Consider the following 13,675-nt stretch of genomic DNA (forward strand, 5'->3'; position numbering starts at 1 on the left):
TTAGCTGTTTTCTGAGGATTTCAAGGGTTAAATTCTGAGCAAGAACGATCTGTAGTACTTATTACAATAAACACAATTCATTTAGGAGCAGAAATTCAATGCAGAAATTACATTTTATTGTTTTTAAAATTAATACATTCTTAACAACAATACTTATCTGCACCTGAGTTGCTCCCAAATAATGGCATCCTGTCAAAGAGGTGCTTCAACAATAATTATGGGCCAGCCAAATGAGACCATTCTACAAGTATTTTCAACAATACAAATTATTGTTCACAGCATTAAATGCTTTTTCTGTACAAACCATATCAGGCACTAAACCAGTTATCACAATTTGCTATGAATATCCATAACAATTCGACTCACATGGCTCAACTTGCTGCAAAAATGCAAACCACATCACTTCTTTTGGTGACATTAAGTGTTACTCTGTAAAATATTACACAAAATTCTACATGATAATGTACATAAGGACAACATATAAGGGAACATGTGGTCTTTGTTGTGCACACAGCCAAGTATAAAAAATAGATTTTTTTTAACAACCACCAGTTAAGAGTAATAGTTTCATACAAACACATAACTGAACTGCTCAATGGAGTATGAGGGAGATGTATAATGATGAATGAGGAGTAGGGCCTGGAGACAAAGTACTTAGGAACATCTTGAACTTGAGAGTCCTCCACAACTTATGGAACAAGTTAAACGTGAGGACACAGAAAAATGGTCAGCAGTTCAGCTTAATGGTCATATGGCAACCAGAGATGTTCCTGGAAAAAAAATAGTCAAAAAGATTAACATATTTCCTCAGCCTTCTGGGTGCACTGCAAAGTATAATGTATTGCAGCGGTGGCATTGAAAATTACTTAGAAACAAAACTATTTTAACATTATCATATTTAGATAAAAGTTCACATAATACAGAGGGTTCATTAATGGTCTCATGCCAATATATGGTGACTTTACACCACATGATTACAGTTAATGAAACAGAAAAAATTAAGACCTTCAGGGATAATTACTTAATCCTCAATGGTTGTACCACCAATAAATAATGCCTATAATATAGGAAATGGTACCAGGAATCATAAGATGGAAGTACTTTACCTACACTATGATAACTTAAAATCATTACATAAATTTTTATTTATTCGGCCAGTTTTGGCACTATGTGTCGCTACCAGGAACTTGATGGCCACTCACCGTTGAAACTTGGGTCGGATAAATATGCAAGTGATGTATCATAATGAAGTCTTTAACATTACCTAATATTGAAAGTCTTGAAGAAGACCAAATATTTTGGCATTCCAGGTGTACAAGCATGAAATGCAGATTTTATCTAAAACAAATTTCTTTTTGGAAGAATGTTAAAAAGAGCTTTATTCAAAGTATGCTCAATTTCTGATTAGACATTCTTCCTATCTTTCGGATTCGGTCTTGTGGTTGATATGGATGATGCCCCTGGGTCTACCCATGAGTTTTTGCACTTGGAGTACTCAAAATAAATCACTTTTCATTCCCAATAACGATACGATGGATAAACAACTTCCTATGGCATAGTGCAAGCAAACTTTTACATGTATTTTTGTGCCTCTCCATCTGTGCGTCATTAAACTCATGTGGTACCCATCAGCCAGTCTTCTGAAATCTTTTCTGGTTGGTGATTGCAAACAGCTTGTTGCCTAACACTCAATTACTCTACAAGTTGTTTCTGTATTTGTGAATCATCTTCATCCCACAATGCTTGGAATTCCACTTTGTACCTTTTTGGCAGTTTTCCTAGTTCCTTGTCTGCGGCATCAAAGTCACCACTTTTGAAACAATGAAACCATCATTCCCACGTATCTTGCAATTGAGCATGTTCACCATAAGATTCTCAAAGTAATCAGTATGAATCAACAGAAGTTTTCTTCAAATAAAAACAAAAAATAAATGCTGTCAGCCAATGCTCTTTTTTTGGTAAAAATTTTGACATAATAAACACAGCCCTAAAACAACCCTATGCAAAAACCTTTTCAATTTATCACTCTTACGTATCTGACACTTACTGATGGCAAAACAAAATGGCATACAGGGTCCATACAATAAGTATCGGGACTGGTTCCAAAAATCAAAATTTATTGAATTTATCATTACCATTAATTGATAATCTTCAAAATACATTCCTCCTGCATTGATACTTGCTTGGTTCAGCGTGACTGCCACTCATCAAAAGCCTACTGGAAATCGGTTTCTGGAATACTGTTGAGCCTTTGTCATCGCCGCTTGAACCGCCTCGGAGTCGAACCGATATCCTTTGGACTCGGTCGAGCTATCCTTTGAGGCAATAACGTTGACAAGAAAATCTTATTCTTCCTGGATGCAGCCCAAAATTTCTGGCAAAATTTCCACCCGCGACAGTTTTTGTTCCTCACTTAAGACTTTCGGTACCAGCTTCGCGCACACTTTCTTCATCGTAAGATCCTCTGCCGGCCTCCTCACTGATAAGGGCGGTGGTTAAATGGTTGTCAGAGTCCAAAACTTTTTTCACTTTGGCCACCTGAGCATCGGTTGGAGCGGTTGCCGGGCATACGGGTGCTCGTCTTCGGCGAGCCCCCAGCCTTCCATAAACATTTTGTGCCATGCAAAAACGCTTGTACGGCTTAAGGCATCATCCCCATAATCTTCTGTAATGAGTTCAAGGGTCTCCAATGCAGATTTCCCGAGTTTAATGCATAACTTCACAGCATAGCATTGCTCGACGGTGCGCGCCATGCTGGCGCGACGGCACCACAAACTATCACACGTCACAAAAATCCACCTCCTGTATCAACGCATGCCTGAAGGCAACTGAACTGAAAAGTGCCCCTGAGTGGTGGGGGACCCCTCTAACGAGCCGACCAGTCGGACCCCCATCCACCGCTCTGTTGAGGCTACAGCAAACCAGTCACCATACTTATTGTACAAACCCTGTAAAACTCATATCTTCATTCCACAAACTGCATTGGTGCACCATCTGTTGTCTGAAATCTGCATTTTATACTTGAACACCTTTTCCAATATCTTATTTTAACTAAAGAGAATATTTCAGTCCTAATATTAAATTGTACTTTCTTCCTCCCATCATTCCATCCCACATCCCTATCTTATTTCTGCTCCTTCTTCGTGTGCCTAACATTCTCCCCTCTATTACAGTACTCAGCATCCCAATCCCAATCAAAATGCTCTGCATTCATCTTTTCTGTCTCCTACGGATTTCTCCCAACAATACCCTCTCCTTCATCACCATGCCTAGCATTTCTTCCTTCACTTTCTCACTAGTCCACTTCACCTTTTATAGCAACATCCACATATCAAAAGCCTTCCATCGATGCCTATCATTCTTCAATGACCATGTTTCCTCACCGTACATAATTATGCTCCATATGAAATTTTTAACAAACCTTTTCAAACATCTTTACTCAACATCCCTGTCATCAATTCTCTCCTCCTTGTGAAAGCATCTTTGCCTAATGTAATTCTTCTTCGTATGTATTCACTACTTTGATCATTTTGGTATAGAACACTTCAGAGATATGTCAAATGTTCCACCAGCTTAAGTTAATGAGCACCTATTTTCGTATTTAATATGGCCTTCCTTTTTCACAAAAACTGCACAATGTTTGTTTTGCTTAATTAATTCTCATCCAATACGAATTGCTCCGGCTTTCCAATGCACTCAGGAATGTTTCCAACCCTTAGCCGACTGACAGACTAAAGCTTGATCATCTGCAAATCTGTTTTTATGAATGCCCCTTCAATTGTCATTCCTACCTCCAGTTTTCTTCATGCCTCTTAGAGCATTTCTCATTTATATAAATCTTTTGCAAAGAACAAATCGGTAAACCCATGTACAGTCTTGACTTAGTGGAAGAGATTTCCATCTGTTAGTTCAACTCAAGAAATTTCATATCTGATAGTGGTTTGGAGTGATGATGAGACAGATGAGATAATCCATAAATGATTAAAATCACAGCCAGTGGTTTTGTGTGAACAGGATATTACCAAATGAATGCCAAGATAAAAATTTCACATATGGTGCGTCTACTATTTTTAAAAGTACATTTAGATGCTCAAAATGTAATGGTATAAAATAAATGTTTCTAGGAAGCCTATCTTTTTTAATAGTCAAACAGAACTAATTTTTAGGAGGCACCTCATTTGATTGACTTCCAACTGCATTGCCACATGTTTTCCTGTTTTCAGGTTACGTTTTGAAGTGGATAAAAGACATGAATGCTGATTAAATTGTGAACGTGCCTTGCTCACAAAGCAGCCCAAATTCAACTTTTGAAGTAAAGTTTTTTTGCTTTATCACTAGAAATGAATATGGGAGTTCTGATTAATTTTTGGTGTAGGATCTTATTACTCTATGTGTGCTAGAAGGAATGAACTTGATCTTACCATTCACAAATACAAAACAAACAAATGCCACCGCATCCCCATTCATATGTGCATCACCTTTGGAGTGCTTTAAGAGAAAACAGAAATATTGATTATTAGTATAGTAATACAGAGCTGATTCTCAGTTTGAAATATTTGCTGGAAAATTAATATTTATTCCAGTAAAAAATTGAATAACTTCAGCTGAACAACCAAACCATTCTACCAACATCTCCAGTTTATCCTGACAGGTATATTATGGCATGAGGCTTCTTCATCATTTATGACATTAAATTGCAATGATTGGCTCATTAGCAAGAGAACACTATTAATTAATAATTCAAATTGTAAATCTAAAATGCATCCACATGACCTGGTATATGGATATCGGGTAAGGTTTTAGTTATGCCCTTTTTGCCAATAAGTATTGCTGAGAGAAGTTACTTGTAAGAGGCACAGATTGAGTTTGGTTAAAAAAATAGAATTAAGTACATAACTATGATTATACTGTGGTGACCGATCAGAAAAATCAGCAGCATGATATATGAAGGCCATATCATCACTATTGAACAATTAATCATACATGGTAATTCTTACCTTCTTCCCCATATCCAATTCATAAGCACCGAAGATGGGCTTTGAGTATCTCGAGCTAAAACAGACAATGAAGAACATATTACTCCACTAGAACAATGGACACTAAAGGAATGACTGATATAACACTTTTATTGAATCCTATCCAAAATATTTTATCTCTTTAGAGAAAATCTTATAAATTTTCATCTTTTCCCAAGACTTTTGCCGAACCAAGTTTGCTAACTCAAAACCGGCAACACTGGCCAACAAACCTTAATGATTTGTGCATTCAAAAAGCAGAAAGCATACTTGTTATCCCTTGATAAAACTAAAAAATCTACTAATCAATAATTGTTCATAACAAAAGTAGTCTAGTAATTCTAGTATAATAACAATAAATATCATTTAGTAGGAAGAGAAAGCTTGTGAATCCAAATACTAACACAATCTGGAGATAATGCATGAGCAGACCTTTCCTTTCAATAAAATTTTCTCTCAGCAATGTTAAAAAAAGTACACTGGATTACAAGGGCAAGTACACCCGTACGTGCTCCTACAAGACTTGATTAGTTAGAAGTAAAAGTTTGATTGATTGAGTCACAATTAAACAAAAACCATTGGAATAATGAATGAACATAATAAAGAATTACTTTTTCTTCTGTACTCACAGAGAGTATGGGAAGCATCCACTAATTGTGGAATTGCTTCAACACTTTCTTGACTTCCTCCATGAGATATCGATCGTTGTCGTTTCTGAAGACTAGGATACTGTTTCTTCTGTTGACTGAGCTGCTTGTGGGCTTGCCTCCTCATTTCCAAGAGGTGCATTTGGTCTACTTGGCGTTGCTCTCGATCAGTTAGCAACCGGACATCAAGGTGATGGCCAACAGAATGTAGCTGGGAAATTCTAAAATGATAAATCCTCTTAATATTTCATGACCATAGGCAAGGGAATCAGAAGAAGGCAGGATTCATGTCAAACCAGTATAAAAATTGATAAAATGCAAGGTGTGTCCAGGAATTAATGCAATTATTTTTTTTCAGGTGATCCAATTGATACCAGCACATTCGGACTGGTGAGGCTAAGTGGGGGAGGGGGCTGTTCGCTATTCATTGCTGCCTCAGTCAGTATGCTCCTAGCTCTGGGAACACCAGGATTGCTGCTTTTATTAACCTCTTTGATAGTACATGTGTCAAGATGTACAGTGGGATCAACACTTGAACAATGGTAAGAGATCAAGTTCTGTAGGAAACTCAACAATAGTCTTGCCACCACACCAAACACCAACAACATTTTTAGAAAATGAAAATATGCTTCATATTGTATTACCTACTAATGAAAACAATGATACCATGTGGGAATAAATAAAATTATGAGTTAAATTTCACCATTTATTTGTGCATAGCATGAATGCAATCCTTCCTATATCATCGTCGAGTATGCCTGGACCTAAGCTATCTTATTCTATGTTATACTCTCTCTCTCTGTATGTCTAAGCTTGCTGGCCAATGTTCTTTACCATAAAGTTCTTCTATACATTCCTTCCATCTCTCTTGGATCTTTTCTGTTTCAACTATTATCTTACCAGACTCATCTCTAACTGCTACCAGATCTTCCTTTCTTATTTCCCGATAGTGATTAAACCTTGCTGTATAGCACACCAATTTCCCCCTTACTCTGCAAACTTTCCATATCCTCGTACTGCATCTTTCACCATGCTTCTTTTGCTTTATTTGTTGCCCATCTCAATTTTTTATTTAACTCTTTGTAGTTCCTTCTGCCAAACTCATGTGTTTACATTCTTCCATTTTCTTCTCTCATCTATCTTTCTAATCATCTCATCCATGATCCATGGTTTCCTTGTCCTTTTCCCATTTATGGTTCCTATGGTTTCTTATGCGGCTTTCGATATCACTTTTTTGATATATTCCCATTTTTCCTGAAGAGTGCTCAGCTCCTTTCCCTCGCTCATTATTTTCTTTACAACCTGTTGATACGCCTTCCTTGTCAATGCAATTAATGTTTCTACATTCCATTTCCTAACCAGCCTCCCTTTCCTTTTCTTTTTGAATCGGAAAATGCCATATATAAAAACCAAATTGTGATCAGTGTCTGCATCTGTTCTTGGGAAACTGCACCGATTGATCATACTATTCCTTATCTGTGCCTAACCATAATAAAATCTCACACCTTTCAAAGTCACCTGGCATTTTCAATGTATACCTATGCCTTTTGTGGTATCTAAACCAAGTTGATGGCTAACTACAGTCTCTTGCAGAATTCAATTGATTTCTCCCAGTGGTCATTCCTCCTAAACCTAAACCGTCGTTCCTCACCTCATCACAATCTCTTCCTTCACCTACCTTCACATTCCAGTCCCCCATCAAATGTTTCCCAGCAGGAACACACACGATTATGTCCTCTAATTGATTGTATACCCTATCGACTTATTCCTCGTTATGATTGCTTGTGGGCATGTATACCTGAACAATAACCACTACAAGTAATATTCTAGCCAATACTTGCTCTATGTTGACTATGCTTCTTCCTAACTTTTTATCCACTATTATTACAACCCCTTGCTGGCTCTCTTCCTCTCCATTGTATAGCTATCACTCCAGTATTCCCTGTTATCCTTCCCTCTCACCTCGCACATCCCTACAACATTTATATTTCCCCTTTCTATCTCTAGCTTTATATTCTCTAATTTTCCTCTCCTCAAGATTGTCCAAACATTTCAAGTTCCCATTCCAACTATTTCAGTCATTTTCTGTCTTTTCCGTGCTGCTGCAATCAGTTTGGCTTAGCAAGGGTTTTGTGTGATGATGACTGCGGAAGCCTTGCCTCCCCTGATGCTGTCAAGAGTCTGATGAGTCTGACATGGGCTGAGTTCCATAGTTGCCAGGACTCATTTTATTTATACTGTCCATCATGGCATTCTTGGGATGAATAATTGCAGTGGTTTCCCATTACCTTCTTCAATAGTATTTTTAACATGACCATCACCCAACCAGTGAGGCTGCCCCACTGGGGTCAGATGACTTTGCAGCCCCCTAACCAAGGAAAAAGATGCTGCATGCTAACTTTCGCCTCACTTCTAACTTTCGACTTATCTGGCATGGGTAACAATTATCATTGCTCCTGCCAGCACAGCTCTAGGGTGCATCAGAACACACAAGCCCTTCCACCATGTCGAGGGTGCCTCATATTATGAACACATAAATAAGTGGTGAGATTTCTTCCCGAAATTTGGTCTTTTTTGGGCAGTTTTTTATTGATAGGGATCGGGTGATTTTTTTTCATTGAAATTGATAGCACTGGAGTCAAAACTTGGAATGAAACCCAGTAATGGAATTGGTAAAATATTGGAATGGATCAATTGCTGCTTAAAATAAAATAACACGCAGCTCATGGTTGAGATATGAATGGCTAGCTGAAATATTTCACATTACTGGATCTTACCCAAAATATTATCAACTGAAGCTGATAATTTTAGCATTAAGAATCACACACTACTTCCTTATACGTTATCCTTGATATAACTTACTTGGCACTGAGTGCTGAGAGGTCTTCCGGAGGAGGAATGCCGGTAACTAGGGTTCGTGATGTAGGGGAAGACTTTTGTGAGCCATGTTTTGAAGGGGAAGACTCATAAGGTTCAGTCTTAAGTCTTTGGTTCATTAGGTCGGCAGGGGTGGGGACGCTGGCAAGATTAAGGGACGATGATGAAGAAGTAATAACTTCGGCCGATATATTTTGCGCTCTTTCTTCTGTGCTGCCACCTTTCTGGCGAATCTCTTCATTCAGGCGAAGGGCATTGGATAGACGTAGCTGCAGTATATCCCTTTCCTCCAGTAACTAATAAAAGAAAACATTGAAAATGTATCACACAGTAGAATTGACTAATTAGCACCAATTACTCTAACAAATATACAGGATTTTTGAACACTTTGCTATCACTACTGCTACCCATAAAAAATTTTTCAGCAACAGCACAGTGTTCAAATATGATCTTGTACCTTAGTCAACAACCATGTTAGCACTGGAGATCGTGGGATGTTAGGTTTCATAGGGTGAAATCTTAAAAACAATGGTAGTGCATTCCATCAATTACATTGAAAATGATGATGCACACTCATTATGATTCTCAATACATGTAATCTAGATTTCATAAATAAATAGATCTAACGATTAGCTTGAAAATGCCAAGGGGTGAATCAAAACATTGAATTAGATTACATCTAATTCTATTTTAATTCATATTGCACTGTAGTTCCCATTACTTGGTGTGAACTAAATTCTATTATCACGTCTATAAATAGATTTGAAGCAGAAGAATAGCACTCAGGAACAACTACCAGTAATAGATAAGAATCTTATGACACAGTTTTTAAGACATGAAATTAGTAACAAATGTTTTCACAATGACTTACTGCCAAGATGATGTTTTGTAAGACTCTCCACCACTTAAATTATAAACAACTTTAAAGAGCTTTGCGAACTAAAAAGTTTTTAAAAAAATGAAAGAAAAAGCAAGTTAATAAAAGTACAACTCTTCACCTGTTTCAGTTCCACAGTCAGTTCATCACAGTGGACATCCCGCTGGTGCAGCATGTACAGTGCAATGTCCAGCTCTCCTTGAAGTGCACTCTCCTCTGCTTCACCTGTTCGTTCATTCTCCTCGACCCCTTCATCCTCCTCCTCAGTGGAAGGCTGCCTCCGACTGTTCTCCTCCAGCTGCTTCACCACCATCCTCAGCCTCGCCAACTCATCATCCTGCTGCTCCTTCATCTCCACAAGACGCAGGTTTGCAAGCTCAAGAACGTCTGCTTTCTCCCGGATTCGCCCTGCTTCCCTCAGCTGTGCCTCCAGGTCAGATACCCGCGCCTCGAGTTCCTTGACCCCTGACCTCCCCACAGTGCCCTCCTCATCTTCCTCACTCCACTCCCACTCATCCCGAGACTTTGCGCCCCCCTTGGCTGTTCGTGCCTCATCCCGCTCTGCCTCCACCACTTGCAGTGCTTTGGCCATCCTGTCACCCTCTTCTTCCATCTGCTCCATATTTGACAACAGCCTCTCGCACTCCTCCTCTGCATACTTCAGCCTTGATGAAACACGGTTCAGCTCCTCCCCTAGGTCCGTTGCGGTCTCACTCAGTGTCTCATTCTCCCTACGTAGTTCCTCTATCTTTGCATTCATCTCAATGTGCTTCCTGTGCGAGTCGTTCGCCGTCTGGTTCCTCCGCTCCACCTCTTTATTGTGGTTCTCCATCACCTTGTTCAGTTCTGCCTGGTGGCTATCGCGGGTCGTCACTAGGACCTCGTCCAGCTGTTGTAGCTTTTCCTGCAATTTGGATATGTTTGTGTCCTTCTCAATTAGCTCTGTTTCTAAAATCCGGAGCCGGTCCTCAGATTTCGTTAGGGATTCAAGATGCTGGCTGCTCGAACTCTCTTGCTTGCTCAAGAGGTCAGAAAACTGGACTTCTTTCTCACTCAGCATGCCTTTAAGTTCCTTTATTTGCACTTCATACTGTTGTTCACAGGTCCATAGCTTTTCTTCCATGCTTGCCACATGTGCCTCAAGGTTTTTCAAGGTCTCATCTTTTTGGTTCATCAAGGAGGTCATTTCACCAAACTTCCACTGTAAGTCTTGTTCTTCATCTGCCAATTTACTCTCGGCCATTTTCAGCTTCTCCTTCACTTCCATTAGTTCATCCTCTTTGTCGCTCATGCGCTTTTCAAAATCACGAAGTCTCTCTTGCAGGATCATGATAGCCTCCCCAGAGTTTGCTTCCGAAGAGTTAAGATTTTCATACAATTTCATCAACTGTGTTTCTTTCTCCTGCATTACCATACCCATCTCCTTCAATCGATTCTCATACGTTTTGATTGTGTTTTTCCAACTGAGCTCATAATTTGACGCTTGCTTTTGCATGTCTAATAACTCAGTTTCTTTGTCAGAGAGGGATGATTCCAGTGCACCTTTGGCATGCCTTGCCTCATCCTGGGTGACCGATAGTTTGGTTTGCAATGTCTCTATTTCACCATGAGTGGAAGCAACTTTCTCCTCCAACTCCCTAACCTTCTCATTGTAATCTTGACTAAGCTTCTGTGACTTGGTTTCTGCATTTGATAATTCTGCTCTGACCTGAGAGAGTTCGCTAAATCTCTCATTCAACAGCCTTTCATATTCCTTCAACTTTGATTCATGAACCTCACTGATTTCTCTCAGCAACGTCTCTTTTTCCAGATTGAAATCATTAAGCTGTCTATCTTTTTCTTCAATCACTGACTCAAGCTCCTTCAATCTCTTTTCAGAAAAGTGACCGGACTCCATTAACTTTTCCTGTAAAACTGTTACTTCACCTTGGAGAGAAACCAAATCTTTGTCCTTGCAAGAAGTCAAATCCTCAAGTTCCTTCACTTTTCCCTCAAAATACTTCCCACATTCCTGCATCTTGACTTCAACATCCAAAATTCCTTTTTTGGCCATGGCCAATTCATTATCCTTGGTTGAAAGCTGCTCTTCCATATGTTTCATAGTTTCCTCATACGATGTTAATTTTTCCTTCAAATTCTTCTTCTCATTTGATTCTTGCTCAAAATAGGCTTGCAAATAAGTGTCCTTTTCTCCAATAGCTGACTGCAACTGCCCAATTTGCTCCTCATAATATTGGCATCTTTCATTTAGTTGAGCATTAAGATTAAACAGTTCCTGTTCCTTCCTGCTAATAACAGCTTCCATCTCCTTCAGCTTGGCTTCATATGAGCTGTTGTAAGACTGCAGTTTGCTTTCTGAGTCAAAGATATTTCTTTGTAGAGTTAATATTTCCTCTTGCTTATCAGTCAAATTCTTTTCAAGTTCCTTTATATTATCCTCACATTTGCTAAGTTCAGCCTTATATGAGCTGATTGTTGCCTCTGCATTCTCTTGAGCTGATTTCAATTGTGCATTGGTGTTTTCCAGTAATTCTTCCATCTCACTCAGTCTCTTCTCACTGAACTCCCCAGCATTCTTCAGACCCTCCACAGCATGAGAGAGCTCACCTCGCATTGAGAACAGTTCTTCCTCTTTGATGCCCAACTGCTCCTCCAATTCGGCCAATTTGGCCTGCTTCTCCTGTTCTAGTATGTTAATTTTCTCTGTCAAAGCGTACAACTCTCCTCTCAATCCTTCAACTTCAAGAGATCTGGAAGAGAGCTCTTGAGCCATTTCATTGATCTTCAGTTCTTGTACCCTAAACTGGGCCTCCCATTTCTCCTGTCTGTCGGAAAGTTCTTGTTGCAAGGTGGTAACTACCTTCACCTCCTCCTGCAACTTTTCCTCAGCTTGTTGTGATTTTTCCTCATATTCTTTTTCATTGCTCTTAAGTTTGGCCTCCAGCATGCTCACTTCATCCAAGGCAGACAGAACTCTGACCTCTGCCTCTTCAAGAGCTCTTTCCAACTCTCTGACCTTAACCTCCTGAAACTGAAGTTCATCTGCTGACTTCTTGCTATTGGCTTCAATTTCTACTTGCAGAGACACCACCATGTTGGTCTCTGAATTCAATCTGGCTTCCAGTTCTTTCACTTGATCCTTGTGATGTGCCACAGTCTTGTCCACTTCAACCTGAACATTTGACACCTCATCCTTCAGCAAGTCCACCAAACTTTCCCGGTCCGCCACCATGTCCTGCAACTCTTTTAACTTATCCTCATAGTCATTCTTCAAGATTTCACTCTTCTCCTCAACTTCTTTAATTTTTTCCCTAAAATCAAGGGTCATGTTGCTCATTTCCAACAACTTCTCTTCCAACAGTTCTTTCTCCACCTTGATGGCCTGCTGAAGGGCAGACACTTTGGTCTCGAGTGCTTCTTTTGCCAAGCCCAGTTCCTCCTTATCCTTCTTCAAGCCCTCGATTGTGGTCTCCATACTAGAATTGCTGCCCTTGGTCTCCTCCAGGAGCTTGGATAGTCTCTCGCACTCATCCTTTGACTCCTTCATTTGTTCCTCAAGAACTGAGCAGCTCATCATCCACTCATCAATGGCTTCAGCATGGTCAGTTAGTCGCTCTTCTAATTTGCACCTCTCCTCCTCATAATCCTCCCTCATCGACTCAATCTCTTCCACCTTCTCCTTCAGCATTTCCTCTCGCTGCTTCAACATCAACTCAAGCTTTGAGTGACTCTTTATCTTGCTGTCCAGCTCTTCATTGATGCTCTCCAGCTCCAAGGTGGTAGCCTTGAGTCTCTCCTCTGAAGCTACCAACTTAGTCTCAACATCCTTCACCTTGGTTTCCCTCTGCAAAACGATCACTCTCTCATGCAAGGTATTCAGGTCCTTTGCTGAGGCTTCAACTTCTGTCATTGAGTCTTCCAGTTTCCTCTTGAGCTCCTGGATGACCTTGTCACGTGATTCAATTTCAGCACTCATTTCCTCCTTAGTGCTCACCTCCTCCTTGCCCTGCATTGTCCTCAGCTCATCCTTCATTTCCAGTGCTTCTCGTGTGGCTTGTTCCAACTCCTCCTCCATTTCAACGGTTCTTATTTCGGCAGAAACCTTGAATGTTCTCAGCTCTGACACAGTGGATTCCAACTGCTGCAATGTTTCATCCTTATCATCATTTTCTGACAAAAAAAGAGAGAAAAGAATTACATTAATTACTTTGCTATTCTAGTCATCACTGTTAAATCTTAGGCAGGTGGGGTTCAGGGGG

At 39.8% G+C, this 13,675-nt stretch overlaps 1 protein-coding gene across 2 annotated transcripts in view; it reads right to left on the reverse strand.

Moving 5' to 3' along the window:
* Positions 1–113: 113 nt before the first annotated feature.
* The window catches only part of LOC139698079 (putative leucine-rich repeat-containing protein DDB_G0290503), a 32,514-nt gene continuing 18,952 nt past the window's right edge, over positions 114–13,675 (reverse strand). For both annotated transcript variants that reach the window (XM_071596969.1, XM_071596970.1), the window contains exons 9-14: positions 9,538–13,586; positions 8,525–8,835; positions 5,645–5,883; positions 4,998–5,052; positions 4,422–4,488; positions 114–770 (exon numbers count right to left, since the gene is read on the reverse strand). In XM_071596969.1, the coding sequence (XP_071453070.1) occupies positions 4,464–4,488; positions 4,998–5,052; positions 5,645–5,883; positions 8,525–8,835; positions 9,538–13,586 (4,679 nt within the window). In that variant the 3' untranslated portion in view covers positions 114–770; positions 4,422–4,463. The remainder of the gene's footprint in view (positions 771–4,421; positions 4,489–4,997; positions 5,053–5,644; positions 5,884–8,524; positions 8,836–9,537; positions 13,587–13,675) is intronic.

This window comes from Hetaerina americana, unplaced genomic scaffold (assembly GCF_022747635.1).
Source record: "Hetaerina americana unplaced genomic scaffold, ioHetAmer1.1.p SCAF_8, whole genome shotgun sequence".
Taxonomy (NCBI): Eukaryota; Metazoa; Arthropoda; class Insecta; order Odonata; family Calopterygidae; genus Hetaerina; species Hetaerina americana.